This window comes from Rousettus aegyptiacus, unplaced genomic scaffold (assembly GCF_014176215.1).
Source record: "Rousettus aegyptiacus isolate mRouAeg1 unplaced genomic scaffold, mRouAeg1.p scaffold_m13_p_1, whole genome shotgun sequence".
Lineage (NCBI taxonomy): Eukaryota > Metazoa > Chordata > Mammalia > Chiroptera > Pteropodidae > Rousettus > Rousettus aegyptiacus.
In genome coordinates, this window is record NW_023416284.1 from 82,574,917 (window position 1) to 82,594,628 (window position 19,712).

General features: G+C 39.0%; 1 protein-coding gene across 3 annotated transcripts in view; it reads right to left on the bottom strand.

Annotated features, from left to right (window-relative positions):
* The window catches only part of CDYL (chromodomain Y like), a 162,925-nt gene extending 152,196 nt beyond the window's left edge, over positions 1 to 10,729 (bottom strand). For 2 of the 3 annotated variants that reach the window (XM_036237393.1, XM_016126802.2), the window contains exon 1: positions 10,314 to 10,729. Coding sequence is in view for 2 of the 3 variants with exons in the window: in XM_016126802.2 (XP_015982288.1) it covers positions 10,314 to 10,337 (24 nt within the window). In the remaining variant the exon portion in view is untranslated. The remainder of the gene's footprint in view (positions 1 to 10,313) is intronic. The other variant, XM_016126801.2, reaches the window with a different exon arrangement.
* Positions 10,730 to 19,712: the final 8,983 nt, after the last annotated feature.

The window sequence follows — 19,712 nt, forward strand, 5'->3', positions numbered from 1 at the left end:
AGCAACAAAATGAGGAAAATAAATTCGACTACATTAAAATGTAAAATTTTCGTTGATTTGGCAGATAGAATACAGCTGACCCTTGAAAAACTAGGGTTAGGGATTCTACCACTCCGCAATCCCCAAAATGCAGATAACTTTTAATTCCCCGAAATCTTAACTATAGCGGCCCTATAGTTGAATCACATCCACAATTCAACCAACCAGGTACAGAAAACAGTATTGGAAGGAAATGAGTATTTTCGATCCCTAGCTGGTAATGCGAAAATACTCTATAATCCGCGGCGGGATGAATCCGCAGATTCGAGACCAAGGAATTGGAAGGGCCTTACTATATTTACCGAAAAGTAATACCACCTGTAAATTGACCTGCACAGTTTCAAAACCCCTGTTGTTCAAGGCTCACCTGGATATTACAGATTTTAAAATTTTTAATGAAGAATGAAGACACAAGTCACCAGGTACAGGATGTTTAGTTGAGAAGCCAAAATGGAGCCCGCAATGCAGAAAGTGAAAGGTCACTGCGACTGCAGGAAGAACAAGGATCGCGAGGCAGTCTGGGATCTACGGAGGTCTCAGGATCGCGAGACAGGGAATGGGACTTGCGTAAAATGCGTGACCTGCGTGACCTTCATGACCTACGTGCATGTGGCCTGGTGAAGCTGGAAATACTGAGGGCAGCGCCAGCTGAAACGCCATAGTATTGCTTGTCAGCAAGATATATGATTGACATACAAAAAAAAAAAAAAAAGACACACTGAAGATGAGAAGATATCTGCAAGTTATAAAAAAAAAAAAAAAGATTAGCATGCATTACAAAGAACTCCAACAAATCAATAAGGCAAAAGAAAAATAGATCAAGGAAATAAAAAAGGTTTTTATATAAAATTCTACAATGCCATCACGTTTTCTATTTGTGTTCTGTTAAATAACATGTATATACTTCTATTTTTATGAACTGTTATCTATATTTATCTATTCCATATGCATAAAGATGTCAAGAATGATGGTCCTCTATGGTCTGTGGTAGTTAATGTAGGGTAGTAGAGATGGGACATTTTTTTCTTTCTTCGACTTTCACCATCTTTCCTCAATTAACACACACACATAGGGCCTTTACATACAAACCACAAGTAAGGTGATGAGACTATGTAAATTCAAAGGACCAGTCTGCCAAGTGAATGTCATCTGGTTCAAGCAGTGACCTTCGAAGGCCAAGCTCTTATGTCAAAGAGGCTGTTGACAACAGAATACATTTTCAGAACTTCCTCCTATTCTAGGATTGTCCTCAGAGTTTTTAAAATATCTTCCATGGTGCCAAATCTTCACTCCCTAAGGGAGAAATGAATTTCAGAAAAACTGAAGTAATTCATAACTGTAAGTCTAGTGAGTCAAGCTGATGATATATTATAAATCAAAAGCAGTTTCTCACACACAAAATGAAGTGTCCTAATAAGGAAACACAACACTAGGTCCTCTGCATCTCACTGATTCTCGAATTTCATTTCCACATATTAACAATCTATTTGACCTATGGAATAAGTTATAGAATGGACAATGCTATTGGTGATAAAAATCACATGCTGATTTATTTAATGTTGATGTTTTCTTAGTTCTTATGAACGTTAATGCTTGTCATTGTACACGAGTCTTTTAATGTTAAAATTTACTTAAAAGGTTTTTTAAATTTAGGCATTCTTCACATTTAAAAGGTTTCATCAATATTATTTATAAACTTTCAAGAAATTTTTCATATACCACTTTTAAAAAACACATAACTAATTTAAGAATGTATACTAAATAGCTTCTTGCTAACATATATCCAAAATAGAGAACAAGAGAGAGAAGTAAATCTTTCTGTATATTTGTTGCTCTTTTGCATCATTATTGATATCTTACAAATAGGCAAAAACCTGACTGGGTGACACGTCCTAAATAAATAATGACATAAAGCAGAATGAGAAATCCATTTCCTAATAAGGACAAACAAATGGAAAAGGGGAAGAGGGGCGAAAGAAAAAAAAAATCAATAAACTAAGGACAGCTTAGTTTAGTTTGAAAATTGATTTTAGAAAGACAAGGATTCTACTGTTCACCTGATCTTTTTCATAAAGAACAAGAATCTAAACTTTTCTTAAGAGTTTAATTCCATATTATGATGAAGTGTAGTAGGGACAGGACTCAAACAGGATGGGGTGAGAAAAGTGACAGAGGAGAGAACAAGTAGGTAGAAAAGACAGCAACACTCAATCTCATTTCCCTTGATCTAGAGTTAAAGGCCAAAAATGCAGAAGGCTAGGAGGCAAAAAGAGAGTAATTAGACAATTATTGAACAAAGATTTGTTCAATAGCTGATCCTACAACACCTTTCAGTGACAGGAGTTTCTGATACACACCTTGCAAAAGCTGATAAAACACATCATACGTGGCTCTTAAGCCACTCCTTCTACTTAGGTAGTAGCTGCTTTAGTTTGAATTACTGGGAGTGAGAGAATGTCTAGAGCAGGGAGGCTTGCCAGGACTGGGAACCAGAAATGTAGCTGGTCCAGCAATAAAGCCTGGTGGGCGGACTGATTGTGTGCACAGCCAGGTCTGTCCCCTGGATTTTTTCCCTTCCTGGTATTCTACTAGGGAGAGAAACAAAATAGAAAACCGAAAGAGCTTCTGAAGAAGCAGTACCAACTGCTTTGCTATTCCTGTAAAAAAGGAGAAGCAAGCTGCCACTTCTGCTGAGTCCCCACCAGGCTTCACAGAACACGAGGGCTTTCTCACTGACTTCACACCACCTGCAGGAGGCAGTTCCACCCAATTTATTTGAGGACTGGCAAGACACACCTCCTCCTCCCAGGGGAGCAGAGTAGATAGAGTCAAGAGAACATTCCCTGTTAGGATAGCGGACAGATTCCAGAGAAACTCGGGTCACACTTTTGAGTAGTGAAAGGTGGTGGTAAAGGACAGGAAAGATGGTAATTTCTATCTTACTTTTAGTTCCCACCCCAATCACCCAGCTAAGTAGGGCCTCGGGAATTCAACAAGGCATTCCAATCTTTTGCCCACTGCCTCAGAAGGGAAATTGGAGTTCTCAGACCCACTTTCAGGGCCTGGGTCACATTGATTCCTTTATTTGCGCCAATGTTTCCTTATAAAACTCCAAGGAAAGCACTATTCTTCAAGAGAAGACCTGTTCCACCATCAAATAAAAAAAAAGCTTTTTAAATAGTTCCCCAAACTCCAAGGCAGGTCCCACTACTGCAACAGAATTCAGCCAAGACAAAGGACCCTAAGGTTTTCGTTTTCCTTTTAGTGGAGTCATGCCTATAAGAGGCTTGAATTTTAGAACAATCCTTTCCCCATTCTCACCCCCATTCCTACGGCTTTAGTCTTTTTCTCTCCCAGGCCTCTTCTTGACAAATGTGGGAGTGTGGCATTGCTGTAATTGCCCACTCATGACCACAATCTCTTTTTTGTTGATTTTGATCAGGTTCTTGGGCAGGGAGGAGTTATGAAGCAGACAGGCCACCATTCCAACAAGGACCCTACAAATGTTCCATGACTGACTCCAAAGAACAGCACAAGTGCTCTTTTAAGTAGAGAATCAGCAGGCAGATTTGAGATAAAAGCAACTAGTGTACTATGTCTTGAACACTCACCATTAAGAAAACTTTAGACAATAAATACCTTTTAACTATAATGGTTAAGATTTTTTCAAATTTTGATTACTCAATTCTAATATTCTCATTTACATATCACTAAATCAGTTAATATTTTCCTTACCTAGCATCATCATAGAAGGTAACACCGTAAGCCTCTGTTCTTAAACCAGGGTACACATACATAGTAGGAGATGAAGAGATATACGAAGACACCAACTCTTGGCTCATCTTCCTGCAGCATCAATCTGACCCCCAAAGATTTATGGAGTTAACTGGTAAGTGCTTTTAAAACATTTAACATCATAACAGAAAATATGGAGTACATTGTTAATTTCACAAATGCTTTATGATAATATGAGAATTCAAAAACAGGTCAGGCTTGCAATCCTCCCTCCCACTTCTATCTCCTTATGAGGAAACTTGCTCTCTTCTGCTGTTAGAAACACTTTAGTGGAAACTTTGAAAAGCATACCATAAAAATACTTAATTTTGTCATATACCAAAACTTTTTTAAAACCATTTTTATGAACTCTTGGTATTTTATTTTTACTATTTTTATTTTTTGATTACAGTTGACATTCAATATTATTTTGTATTAGTTTCAGATGTACAGCATAATAGGTAGACATTTATATAATTTACAAAGTGATCTACTTGATTAGTACCCACCAGCAGCACCATAGTTATTACAATATTATTGACTGCATTCTCTATGCTGTACTCTACATCCCCTGTGATTATTTTTTAACTACCAATTTGTACTTAATTCCTTCCATTTCTTCACCCAGCCCCCTTAACCTCCTCCTCCCATCGAGCAACAAACAGTTCTCTGTATCTATGTGTCTGTTTGTTCTATTTTGTACTTTAGATTCCCCAAATAAGTGAGATCATATAGTATTTGTCTTTCTCTGCCTGACTTATTTACTTAGAATAATATCCTCTAGGTTCATCTAAGTTGTCGCATATGGTAAGATTCCATTCTTTTTCAAGTCCGAATAATATTCCATTGTATGTACCACAATTTCTTTATCCAGTTGTCTTTTGACGGGCACTTAGGTTGCTTCCATATCTTGGCTAATGTAAATAATACTTCAATGAACAAACCCATTTTTGATAGCTCTTTTCAACATACATCTTTTCTTTTCATAAACTTGATTTTCAGATGCTCTATGGGGCTTATGAGCCCCCATGATACGTGACCAAGAGGTGCAATCACCGGCTAATCTCAAGAACAAACTTTATTGTCAATTCACTGCCTCTGGGTGTTCCCTTTCCCTTACCAAATATCTGTTTCTAACATACTAAGAAAGTCAGTTAAATCCAAGCATATCATACCTAAAATCAAGGTAAACAGTCTCCAAGAGAGACCCGGTACTGTTCAAAGTGTACAGAGTATGACACCTTTTTACAAGCCAAGATGACTTTTTTTTGTCTTTGTCCTAGTATGTTCTAAAACAGCTAAAGCTTCCAAATAGGTTACATGCTAAAATAAGAAATGGCTACTGTATCCAACTCTGTAATGCCCTGAAATCCTAAACAGTAAGCTACTACTGATGCAAAATTGGTATATTTTAACCAAAGAATTCATGATGTATTATCAACAATGTTGAGCATCATTAACGAATGCTAGGAAACTACCAAACTCTTGAAAACTTCACATGGCAGAGCCCATTATAAATGGAAATAAGGCAAAAAGTAAAGACATTTTCTATTCCTATATTTATTACAGGGTAAATAGGGTGGGAACCCAGAATATTTATAAGTAAAAATACAATTGTTGAAATTAAAAATTCAATGGATAAGCTAAATAGCAAATTAGACATAGCTCATTAGTGAACCAGAAGTTAGGTCCACGGAATACCCAGAATGTGAACAAACAAAAATAAAGAGATAGAAATGAGAGAGTAAAAGATAGAAGAGAATGAGAAGATCTAATAAATGACGACTTAGAATTTCAGAAGAGTATAGAAGAGCAGCAGTATTTGATAATAAAATGAGAAATAATTTTTTTAGAATTAATGCAGCACATAATCCAAAAAAGCACAATGTATATCGAACTTATTAATAATAATGTCCACGCATGTAATAAAACTAGAGAACACCAAAGTCAAAGAGAGGATCTCAAAAGCAACCAGAAACAGAAGATAGACTGTCTGCAAAGTAACTACTTCTAGACTAACAACCACTTCCTAAAGAATAATGGAGAAGCCATAAAATAATGGAATATCTTCAAAATGCTGAAATAACTGGTTTTATTTTCAATCAATTCCATTTTTCGGAAATGAAGACAAAATAAAGACATTTCAAAATAATGAAAAAATCTAGACTTTTCCACCCATAATCTTTCACTAAAGTAGTCTCTAAAAAATATACCTGAGAAGGAAAAAAATCATTCCAGAAGTTCTGACATATGACTGACGATCAAAGAAACTGGTAAAGACATAGGTAAATCTAAACAATATTGCCTATATGGAATAACTATATCCTATTTTGTGAGGTCTTATTCATGGAAATAAAGATTGAAAGATAATAGCTTGAGTTTAGGGGTGGATCAGAGTTAAGGGATTCTAATTGTACTATCAGAAGTGGGAGCTAAAATAATGATTAACTTTAGACTTTATGTATGTATAACTTCAAGAGTCACCTAAAGACTGGAAATTACATACAATGTCCAAACCCAATCAGTGAGGTTTTTTTAATATGGCTTCACTGTAACAGGCTCTAACTTGAGCAGAGCTGAGTTTGCCAAAAATAATATCATAGTAGTCAATGAAGGACAGTTAAAGTCAAGTCTAACTCAAAGTTGTCAAGAACAATTCTAATACTTGTTTGGGGTCATAAATCCCTTTGAGAAACAGATGAAAGCTGTTGGTCCTCTCCCCAAGAAAGACCTTTCCCAGACTCCCCAGAAAAAATGAAACCCCAAATTACTCAATTTACTCAATGCTTTGAAATCCTAAATGTCAAAGAAAAACAAGTTTGGTTTCAGGGTTTACAAAATGGGTGCATTTTTTTGCTTCCCCTGTAATTAAGAATGAAAGATTGTTTCCTACAATAATGTTACCACTTAACACTTTTGTATAATATTAACTAAAAATTGCTTTTATACGATCATGTCATTTAAGCTTCACAATTATTTGAAGTACTACTTATCATCATTCCCATTTTACTACTGCAGTTCAGGACAGTTACTTTACAAGACACACAGCTAATTTCCTTCCTTGTGTTGAAGGCAAGAGTGGAACACAAAACTTCTGGCTCTAAATCTAGAATTGGGATTAGAGCATAAGGCCTTTAATTATTCCATACTCCACTTTCCATATGCCCCATCCCCAGGGTAAACCTCTGCTCCAGAACAGTAGATTATCTAAAGCAAAGATCAGCAAATTAAGACATGGAGGCCAAATCCAGCCCAGTGAGTGCCTGTTTTCATAGAACCCATGGACTGAGAATGGTCTTTACATTTTTAAGTGATTAAAAAAAAAAAAGAATATTTCATGACATGCAAAAAAAATTATATGAAATTAGAATTTTACTGTACCTGAAGTTTTACTGGAACACAGTGATCATTCACTTAGGTATAGCTTATTGCTTATGGTTGCTTCTGCACTATGGTGGAGAGGAGAGTAGTTGCTACAAAGACTGCATGGCCTGCAAGGTCTAAAAAAGAATTATCTGGCCTAATTATGTAGAAGTCTTTACATAAAGTTTCCACAAACTTTAATCTAAAGGATGCTTGTCTTTTTATGAAAGCTATTAAGTTCTTAGCATTGGTAAGGAAAATCTGTCTTCCCTAACCCTAGCTGCTGGAGAGGCAGGGGGTAAATCCAGTCTATCCTTCAACTAACGGTAGTTCTTCCAATTTTGGAAGGCTAACTCTCCTCCCCTCCTCACCCCACATCTTGTCTAGGCTCTGATGCCTCATTTTTCATTCACAAAGCATCATTATAACAAGTATTTAAACATTTACTAAAGACCTATTACTAATACCAGGCACCATCCTAAGTGTTGGAGATCTCTTTTAAGGTGAAAAAACAAAGGCTTAGGAAAGGCTTAACTTGCCCAAGTTCACATAGCTACTGCAGACCCTTTCTCTTACCATACCACATTATTTCAAAAAGTAAGGCTTTGAACTTCCTCTTCTGTCGTATATCCAATTGTGGAATTTGAGGCCAAACATGAAACTTCTTTTTTAATTCAGGCAGAACTGGACAAAACTAGGCAACTAATGTTCCATGACCTGACTACGAAAGTAACTTTGAGCTCTCCCCAGCCTTGTCAAACAGCTTATCTGTGTAGTGTTTATTGACAACTGCCTATCATTTCTGCATCACAAATAATAATGCCTTGATTAAAAAACACAATTCTGTATCCTTAGAAATCAAATCAGGCCTCAGGAAGGCATGTTAGATCTATTAAAATACAATAATAACCATCACTTACTGAGTGTTCGCTATGGAAAAAATGAGGCATGTTTAACATATTATTTTTCATTTGAATTGCACAGCTCTATGAGATAAACCTTGGTCCCAATTTTAAAGAGGAGGAAATTGAGCCTTCAAGATTAATTTACCCAAGGTGACAGGGTCAGAAATCAATAACTATGTTTTCTGACTCCAAATCCAGGCTCTGAACTACTATGCAGAACTTTCAAATATCAACTTTCAATCATAACATAGAGTGTTGCCTACAAGTAAAGGAGAACTTAGAAAACACCCTAAAAGATACTTACATATTATTTATTATCACTTCGACTATACTCCTAATAACTTTTTTTCAAGACTAAAACAAAACCCAGAATCAAAATTTCAACTGTGCAGGTGTATCATTCCTTTGCAGTGTACTTATTTCCTCCCCAATAGGCAAGACCATTCTCATACCTCCCTTTCTCTCCCCATAGAACCTCCATAGGATGGGCATTCAATAAGCATGCTGAATGAAGAGAAATTGTGTACAAAAGGTGACTTATAAATGAATTCTGCTGGGTAAGTAGTGAGTACTGAGTAAAAGACACAGAAAAAGCAAAGAACTAAATTTAGTTCATTATACACTAGTCTTAAGTGAATTGTTTTCAGGATCATCTTTATACACATAAGATACAACTTATGTATAAGGTGCAACCTTCGCCCAAACACTAATAATGTAATTATAAACAAATGAACAAAAAACAGTGACTACTCAAGCCTAAACTATCAAAGAATAATCTAAGGTAGAAACCAAAACCCCTCACATCCTCATTTTGTGTACTCTCCCTACTGTATTTCTTGGGCTGGAATACTTTCCACATCTGAGCCTCTATTTCTGGGCATTCCACACACACAACACTTACCTTCCTAGAAGAAAAGCCTCTTGGGAACAGGAATATCTTTTCCCCCTCTTTACATACCCAAATGATCCAAGATAGTATCTGAATACAGTAGGGCACTGCTACTGTGTAAAATGATTGAATTGAATAGAATATTTTCAGTGCCAGCTTAAGGTACACTGACCACATACAATTTAAGGGGAGTCAACAACCTCACCATTAATTCTACAGAAGGCAGCTCTCCTCCTGAGAACTTTTGCAAACACTTGCTTTTAAAAAACACCAAAACGTTGCTATAATTGTTGGCAATAGAGCTCCATTCTGTGCCAATAGCAATAATACATCCACAAGAGAAGACACCTCAGAGGGCTCACCTGGTACTTATTAAGGATTTGCTCACAAAGGCCAAGGGGGCTCTACTTGTTACAGACGCTTAAAGTCCCTAAACACTCAGGTCCCTAAACACATCATAAAGGTGAATACAGAGACTATCCAGAAGTCTTAAGTCTCTTATGAAGACCTATTTATGAATATATATGAAGTGGAAGAATCATTTATCCAAAAGAACAGAAAGCCTTCCAAGCTTCTGCACTCCCAGGAAGTCTACTTTGCAATACGTCAAAAAGTTACATCGAGGGATACAAAATATGTCTAAAGATCCAGACTGATAACTCCAAAACTTGAAGTTGAAGCTGGCAAAACCACTGCCCATAACTAAGAGTTCTGATTGTGCCCCTTCTTACTTGCAACGCTGCGGCGCAAATGAATGACGGTGTATCAGCGTTAAATTTAAATTTCCTGGCTCTGGCCACAATGCTAACCTAATTAAAGCATGTGGTCAATGTTCAGCATTTTCAGTGAGATATTTTGCATCGCTCTGGCTAGAAGCAGAGTCTAAAGACAGTAGCACTCTTCCTCTCGCCACCCCCCCCCCCCACCAAAGCACAAGGCAAAACCCTCTCTAAAAGGCTCTATTAAACGGACAGGAAAAACACCCCCGCACCGCCCACAGACCCCGCCAAGCGGTAAAGGGGGCTTCACACTCATCACTGTCGCCAAGAACACTTTGGGCTCAGTCTAAGCAAGTCACTCGTGCAAGCGATACTTCCCCACTGCGGGGGACCGCCCCCCCCCTCCCGAAAGCCCGACAACTCCAGGGAGCACCCCCGCCCGCCGGGCCCCACGGCAGCGTGGCTCGGGATCCTCTCGCACACATTTCCCGTCCAGCAAACTGCGGCCGCGAAGGGGGAGGGGGCGACGCGGGCGCCCGCAGCAGAGCCCGGCCGTCGGGCCGGGGCAGGGCAGGGGCGGCAGGCGGGGGCAGACGGAGGGTCCGGGAGGGGGAGGGGAGGTACCTCGTACAGCTCCTCGGAAGCCATGGTGGGCAGCGGAGTTGCGGGCAGGCGGGAGGGGCAGGGTTGGGGTGAGGCGCCGTCGCCGCTGGGCGGCCGACACTTTGTTTCAGTTGGGTCCCTGCGTGGCCTGCGCTTCCTGCTCCCGCTCCCGGCGCCGGGAGCTCAGCACGGACGAGCCTCTCACACTCACTGCCAGTGCGGGCCGGCGGCCGCGGCGGGGTTGTGCGCAGGAGCAGCTGCGCAACGCGCCCTCCCGCGCCCCGCGCTCACTCCCCGGCGGGCCGGCTTGGGCTCGGGCTCATCGCGCCCCGCCGCGGGGCCGGGCCGGGCTGGGGCGGGCGCAGCGGCGGTGCACGGCAGCGCGGCTGGCTCCGTGGCTCCCCCTCTCCGGTGTAGTGCAAAAAGCTTCCTACTTGCGACCAAAAAAAAAAAAGAAGAAGAAGAAAAAAAAAAAAAAACCTGCTCTGGCTACTGAGCATGCCCAGTGCGGCCGCACGGGCTCCGCCGCTCCGGGTTTTCCGGCCGCCCGCACAGGAGAGGAGGGGAGGCCGGCGGGGCGGGGCGGCCGAGAGGAGTACTGAGCTCCGCTCGCGGCCGAGGAGGGCTGACGGCCACAGGGAGCTAGCCGGCAGGAAGGGGCGTGGCGAGAAAGCTGTGGGCGGGGTCGTGGCGAGCCGTGGGCGGGGCCGCGAGGGCGGTGGGCGGGGCTATGATTCCCCAAGTCCCCTCGCGGAGGTCCCACCCCACTGTGGCGCCGCCGGCCGACTCGCCTCGACGTGGGTGCAGGGTCCTGGGGCCTGGTGCCCATTGGGGCAGGTATTCCCCGACCCTAAGGTGAATAGGAGGCCGTGGGGACGAACCGGCCCGCGCCTGTAGCCCACCGCCCCGACGGCAACGGCTGTATGGGCAAATGCATAGCTTTCCTCCTAGAGCGAGCATTGCGCCCGCCGCGGTCGCCAGTCCCGGGCCAGGCCAGCCCACAGAAGGCTAGCGGCGTGGCCAGGTGGAACCTTCTGCCCTACCACGTGCCCACCTCCCCCGCGGCGGCCGCCAAGACCCGGAGCCCGGACCACGTGGCCCGCGGCGCGGCCCAGCGCGCTCGGGCAGGCTAGCTCGGCGGCAGGCCGAGGCCAAGGGCGGCACGAGGGCGCGGCTGCCTCCACTCTGCCCACAGCTTCCCCCACTCCAGGCCTCCCTGTTCCTCTTGGAGCGTCTATCTATTCGGAAGGGGAGCTGGGAAGAAGGGCCGGAATCGACTCCAGGGAGGTCTGGGTTCTAATGGAACGAAGCTGTCACTGGTGGTTCTTAGGAGAAACAGTGCAGAAAACTACCCAACAGGCTCTCTCAGTCAGAACAACAATGAGCTGGTCCTTCCTCCACTTCACAGGGCAAATGAGCAAAGGGGACGGCCAGCATGGCTAGCTTCCAAGGCACACCTGCCGGGAGACTGGACGTTTCTCTTCTCCTTCTGTGCGTAATGTGGAAGGGGCTTCCTGGCCTGACTCTCCCGAACAGCCAACAACTTCGAACCTTCCTGCCGAACTCAGCGGAACTTCTCCACCGGGCACTAGAGACATTTTTTTTCACTTTCTCTCCCGCCCCTACACCTGGAAGCCACCGTCAAATCCCACTTTTCCCCCAGGGCATCTTCTGCCACCTGAATCCTGGTGCTCGTCTAGCTCTAGCTCCTAACAGACTTGCCAGTCACCAGGCTCCTCCCACAAGTTTTCATCCTAAAACCCCATTCGATGGTGCCCCAAAATACAGTTTAACAAACCCACAGCTTTGCGCAGACCCCGCTGAGTTTCCTGCCCTCCCCATGCCCAAGAACGAGCCAAATGCTTGCTCTTAAGTCACTTCAAGTAGAATCACCATTCTCTTTATGCTGGTGCCTCTACCAGCAAATCCCTCTGCCTTTGCATGCCCCTTCCCTTTCAACCTTAAACTCCAGCTCCGACGTCACCTCGAACGCATAGCCTTTTGATTTCCAGGGCAAAATTAGAAATCTCTCTCCAGTGGCTCTTGAAGCACTAAGGCATGCCCCATTGCAGCATTTATCTTAGTGTATTTTAACTGTTTTATCCACTCCTCTCTCACTTCCATTTCAAGACTTCTCCCAGATCTCATCTTCAATTTGACACTCCAGTCCCTGGCACTGTCCTCTACATACAAAATAAATTTTTGCTCAATAAACTGGAATTCTAGTATCCATAATAAAGCCCGATACGCACACATCCAATTCCCATTACTAAATGCTTTAACAACAGAATCATACGTTAAAGTCCCCACCTCCTTTGTCAAGGCTCTCTTAAGTTCTCTCTTTGACAGCCAAGCCAAATCTCACTCCTTTCTCCAAATTTTAGCACTTTTTTCCTCTTAACAATTTCATTATTTGCTGCATTTGATTTTTGTCTCTCTAGGCACACAAATTCATCAATGTAAGTTGTGAGCTCTTTGAAGGCAAGGACTAGGACTTTTCTGAGAAGTCTCAAAGCATTCAGCACACACTACTCAAAAAAAGTGCTCATATACTTGCAGAAAATGGTTAACAATCACACAAGCACAGTAAAATATAAAGAAAAAAGATCTTCAATATAAAATAAATGCATCACATATAAACCTATATACAATGATAGATTAATATAAATACAAAAAACATTTCTTTTTCTCATGGCCAGCATAAATACAGAATTTGTTAAGCGTTCACAAGTTGCTCCACCATGTGCTTAATGAATTAATGTTAAGTATATCATCTCTAAAGTCTCCAATACTACCACTGTTAATGAGAGAAAGGAAGAACAAGACAGAAAGATATCCACTAATTAAGCTAGTACATTTGAGATATATGCAGTCACAGAGTAAGATGACTTCTCTCATTGTGGGGAAAGGGTGTGGAGGATTACAGTGTAAAAAAAAATAACTCCAAAAAGTCAATTTACATGGATCTTTAATTCTGATGACCTGGCTTATTTACAATGATATAATTATCCATCGACATTAAGAGTATCCACTGGGTAGAGGTCACCTCCATAACAAAGTAGGAGTAACTATTTTTCCAAGCTCAGCTCCAGCTACCTCTCTCCTTTCACAATTAGTTGGTTTCCATCTTAATCCAGAACACTGGCAAAGGAGACTGGTACTAAGGTACCCTACTAGTAACTGAGATACTGAGCAAGTCTTCAACTGTCCACTTTGTTCCTCTCATTTGCTTTCCCACTGATTTGTTGAATGCTATTTTGTTTATGTTTATGTTTTATCTCATTAGTTCAATTTGTCTTACTTTTAAACAAATTCTGATTCCTTCCCTCATTTTTTAATATAAATAACATTTTATTAGTGCTCATAATAGAAGTAAATATGTTTAAGTATATTTAATGGCTTAGAACTTATATCACATTTTATGAAATAGTGAAGTTCTGCAGTAGTTACCATGACCACATGTGAGGGTGCTGTGAAAATACTTTCTCAGTAAATTGAGAATAAAAGTCACATCCCCTAAACTCATCAAAAAAGATATTTGCATTGTACCAAAACTATAGGCAATACAATAGTACTAGTATAAATCTTAAAGATTATGGAAATCAACAAGCGAGATAACATACACATGCAATTAAAATACTATACGTGTACCAGCAATAAGTTTCAACTCTTACCTGAGGTGAGCCACTGGTGGAAAACAACCGAAATCAGTTTTCAAATTTATCCAAACAATCAGTAATTGATATTCAGTACCACTCAAGATTAGACTCTTGAAATCGGAGTCAAAGCTGTTTCCCTATCGTAGAACGATGACTAATATATTAAATAAGAGGTTCTCCTCTTTTCCCGTTTAATAGCCCAAATGGTGACTTCTTCCATTCCCCCAACAATCTGCATTTCATCTACATTTGAATTCCAAGGCGCAAGAGAAGAGATGGGGGATGGGACTGGAAAGACAAAAGAAGCCAAGATCTTGTAGCAAATACTACTCTCAGAGCCAAAGGCATTTTGAGGTTGGATGACTGTGGAAAAGCTTCCCTTCACCAATTTTGCACCCCAAAAGCATAACCTATTTTGGCTACCTCTTCCAAAACCCATAATTTTAACTGTATTTTTTATGAAAAAATGACTAAATTTGTTTGTTTGTTTATTTGTTTGTTTGTACACTCTGTGGTCAAAAAGAAACTAAATGCCATTCTCGTTATGGAGTATCCACTCCCCAAGACTTGGAGGATATTCCTATATCAACACCTACTCCAAAGAAAGTAAGAAAATGTCAAGCCTGAGAAGCAGAAGAAAGAACCATAGTTATAAAATGAATTTAGATGCTAGGCCCTTTTCTGAATTTGGAGCCAACCAACTTTTCCTTTCTCTGAAAGCTTAAATTTCATACCAGTGCCCCACCCCTTTTTTCCCCAGACAACCAATAAACTCTGATTCCTGGTTTCAGCTGCTTCTTCTTTCCATGGCTGAATAGTCAATTTCCCCATTTCAACTGTCAGCCTCTCCTTGCCTGCATCCATCTTGGTCCCAACTATTATTCTCTCTTTTGTACGGAAGCTAGTACCTAATCCAGCTGCCACACTGCTATTTCCTGGCCAAATGCCACCACTTATTCAATCTCTTTGCCCTAGTGATATCTGCACATTTGATTTCACCAATTTCTTCTTAGGCTAAGGTTCCACCATTACCCAAACCTCATCTATATCAAGGGTAATTTTCTTTCCAACTAGATTTAGAGTATAACTGTAGTTTTTTTTTTTCTATTTAATTAATGGTAGCTCTTCCAAAAGAATCCTTGTAATATGTATTTGTTGTATTTTCTTTTGGTTAAAGTAACTGATTAAGATGCAGTAAATTTTTCATTTTTAACACTATATATTACCCCACCTCTGAAAAGAGAAATAACCAAAAGTCATAAAAAGTAAACATCCAGGAGGGACTATCATGACATTCTAGTTGGCTTTACACCAGGGCAGTAACTAATTCATTTTGGATTCCTGAAAATCCATCAAATGTAAGTGTCCCTTAAGTTATTGTGATGGACACTTAAATTTGCCACTCAGGTTAGAAGAACCTAGTAACCTCATTATCTTCCTGCCTTTACAAGAGAGAGATTATCAATAAGAAAGAGCAACTAGGCAGAAGACGAATGTGGACAATTTGGCTGGTGAGGAAAACAAAAATACTAGGTCCACCAAAAGCTGTAGAACCCAGAATTAGCACAGGACCAGAGCAGGTGGAGGCTGAGTGTAAAGAGTAAATGAATCCGAAAATAAAGCTGTAGCCACACAAGCATATAGAAACATGTATCGGAGCTTGATTTTTTTCAATCACTAGTATTGTTCAGTGCAGAGGTCCTCGATTTGTGGTCCCCAGACAGATAGCAACAGATTCACCTTGAAACTTTTTAGCAATAAAAATTCTCTACCTACCACCCACCTATTGGCACCCAACAATCTGTTTAATAAGTCCTCCAGGTGATTCTGATACATGCTAAAATTTGAAAAGTATTGGTTTGAACAGTTTCGTTTCTTTGTTGTTGTTGTGGCTTTTAAATCAAATTACAGATTTCAAACCATTAGTGCATCTTTAGATTATTTTAGTAGATCTTGACAAGTATTTTTTTAAATGAGACAGGATTGAATGGATAGAAGGAAATGGGCTTGGAAAAAGAATCAGTGTGTATCCATCATGCCACTATGATGACTATTGTTTCCATTACACACACATATATTTATATATGCATACATAGACATATGCCTATACACACATGGGTATATATATACATACATAAATAAACACACACATATATACATACATGTGTATGTTATTACTAGGACATAATGTAAAATATATTTCTTAAACTTTGCTTGAGATAAAAAATTTTGAAAACCAGTGTTTGTGAGATGGGTAACAAACTCTTGCAATGTTGGATTGCTACTTACATGTGAATGGTATTGTCAAAGTGTTTTAAAACCATTTTCTTATATGATTTAATGGTACTCATTTTTTCTGTACTACCAAAGTGTATTATTTCTTCATAAATACTACAAAGGTGTTCAGACAAGTTTCCTTTCTGAATTATCACAACTCTAGAGTAATATATTTTCAACTAACGAGGAGTTATAGTATATATTTTATGCCTTTTCTTTTTAAAGGATGTAGAAGCATTTCCAAAGAGTATCCCTAACACACTGAGCAAGGTGAGTGCAGTTTAATTTGGTCAACAACAACATTTAAAAAAATAAAACACAAAGAAGAACCACTTACCCTATGTTGTGAACTATTATAAGCACTTTACAAACATTAATCCCTTCAATTCGACAAGCTCCTAATAAAAATTATAGCTAACATTTACAAACAACCCTAAATAAGCTCATCCATCCATAAAGCACTGTTTGGAATTGGTGCTATTACTGTCTCCATTCCTAGTAAGTGAGGAAACTAAAATTAATACTCAGGTTCAGGTCACTCTAGGTTCTGAGCATTGAACCCTTAAGTTATTGTCAGCCATTCATTCAATAAATATTTATTGACCACTTTTTGTGTTCCAGGCCTCTTGCTAATCAATGTATATACAATTATCCCTTCTCTGAGGCAGCTAATAATCTATCAGAATATAGACATTAAATTGTCAGAAAAAAAATGTCTTAATTATAAATCAAGGATAATTGTAAGAAGCTGTGCACATATATAATCTGGAGATGAGTCTGGTCTGCTGATTCCCCTGAAACAGTGTCTATCACCCCACATACACTCTAGACATACAAAACAAGATCATTGAAAAATTATTTTTAAATAATTGATACCCATAAAAAGCATCTAAGTAAGCTGTCGTGGGAGAAATCAACGTTCTGACTTTCATGCAATTGGTTTACAGTTTAGCATTTAAAAAAATGAAATATTAGACATTCAAAATGACGAAAAGAATAATACAACAAAAACCTGTATGCCCATTCCCTAGGTAAGGATAATATTTCCATATTCAAGCCAATACCTGGCAGACTTTTGAATACGTTATGGAATATAGGGAGTATACCATATTCTGTTCAGTATTTAGGGCTTGTTTAGTTGTTTTTTTCTTTTTTAACTTTTAAATAATAAATTTAGATTTATAGAAAAATTGTAAAGATAGTATACCCCACACAGCTACCCTATTTTTAACATCTTACAATAGTAGGAAATTTGTCACAGTTACTGAGCCGATATTGATACATTATTATTAATTAAAGTCCTTATTTTATTTAGATTTCCTTAGTATTTACCTAATGTCCATTTTCTGTTTCAGGATATCATTCAGGACACCACATTACATTTAGTGATTGTATCTCCTTAGGCCCCTCATAGCTTTGACAGTTTCGCAGAATTTCCTTGTTTTCGATGACCTTGATAGTTTTGAAGAGTACTGGTTCGATATTTCATAGAATGTACCTCAACTGGAATTTGTCTGATTTTTTTTTCACTATTATACAAAGGTCATGTGTATTTAGAATGAAGACCACAGAGGTAAATTGCACTTATTACTTTGTATGAAAGGTACATACTATTAACGTGACTTATCAGTGTCAATGTTGACCCTGATTACTTGGTTAAAGCAGTGCTTGGCAGGTTTTTCCACTGTAAAGTTACTCTCCTCCACAGGTCCTTTTCTGTTCTGTACAGCTTGGGAAGAAGTTACAAATGAATAGCCCACACTAAAGGAATGAAGTGCTATTCTCTTCCTTGAGGGCAGAGTAGTCACAAAAATTATTTGAAATTCTTCTGCATAAGATATTTGTCTCTTCTCCCCACTAATATATTTAATCATTTGTATTAATATGGACTCATATATGTTTATTTTATACTTTGAGTTATAGCACATGCTTTATTTATTTGTAATTATAATACATACTGATCATTGTGGGTATATGTGTTTGTAGGTGTGTGTGTGTGTGGGTGAGAGAGAGAGACAGAGAAGGAGAGAAAGAACATGAAAGAGCACTTTCTTACTTTCTGATATTATTAGATACTTACTCCAGCCTCATCTTGTATATTTTCTGTCCTAGTTCTAGAAAATCCTGGTTCTTTTCATTAAAGAATCATATTAGAAAGCAAGATCTGGGTGCTCTGTGTGCTCATTGCTATTCTATTGGGATTTTTTTTTTTTTTCCCATTAGGTCATACCTAATCTAGTGAGATAAAATCTGAAAGATGAACTAGGTATGGGGATGGAGGAAAAGATTCCAAGCTGCAGGAAGATCTCCTGCAAAGGCTTGGAGGTTGCAGTAGCACATCTTTGAGATTCCGAAAGAAGTCGTGAAGTTGGAATGTACACAGGAAGAGGAACATAAAATGGGACACTAAAAGGCAAGTGAGTCTGGTGGCTCATGAAAATATCCAGGGTGTCTTGTACAATAATCTTATCTGTTTTTTAAAAAATCTTGGCTCTATGAAGAACAGATGGTTAGGACAGCATAGTTAGGAAATTATTGTACTGTTGCATTTTTGATACTTTTTTTCAGATATTGAATTCTTTGAAAATGAATTTTTGGTGAATTTTTGGTGGTGCCAAAGCACATAAACAGCATGTCCATGAGGTGATGGACACAACCTTTAGGACCTTCAGTGCAATACTGAATGGGAAGTAGTGATAGTGCACATGTTTTCTTGATTTTTATTACAAAGAGAAAGCTTTCACCATTAGGAATAATGTCTGCTAAAGTGATTTTGTAAATATTTAATCTGATTAAGGAAGTTTTTTCTAATGCTAATTTTCTAAAATTTTTTATTTAATCATGAATGGATACTGAATTTTTTCATCTACTGAAATTATCATATAATTTTATTCCTTCATTTTATAAACATTGACTTACACAATTAATTTTAATTTTAATCCAATTTTCTTTGTCTGGAATAAGCTAAATTTGGTTTTGATGCATAATCCTTCTTATAAGTTGTTAAATTCTTATGTTAATAATGTGTTTAAGATTTCGAATTGATGTTCATAAGTAAGGTTGGCTTGAAATTTTCTTTTCTTATGTCCTTGTCAGGTTTTGATATGGCATTTACTTCCCCTTTTCCAATATTTAGTTTGTATATGAACGTTATTATTTCTTTATTATTTATGTATATTTGCTTATAAAACCATCTGGTCCTGGAATAGTCTTGTTGAAGTCTTTAAATTACAGATTAATAATTTTTAATGAAGGAATATTAAGGTTTTCTATTTCTTCCTATGTCAGTTTCTCCATTTTTCCTAAATTTTCAAATTTAACGCACGAAGTTTCTCAGAAAATTTTAATATTCATAGGATCTGTAGTAATGTCTCATTTTTTATTTTTCAAATTATGTGTGACCTCTTTCTTTTTTATTTGGCAGTCTTGCCACAGCTATATTAATTTATTAGTCTTTCGAAAATATCAACTTTAGACTTCTTTG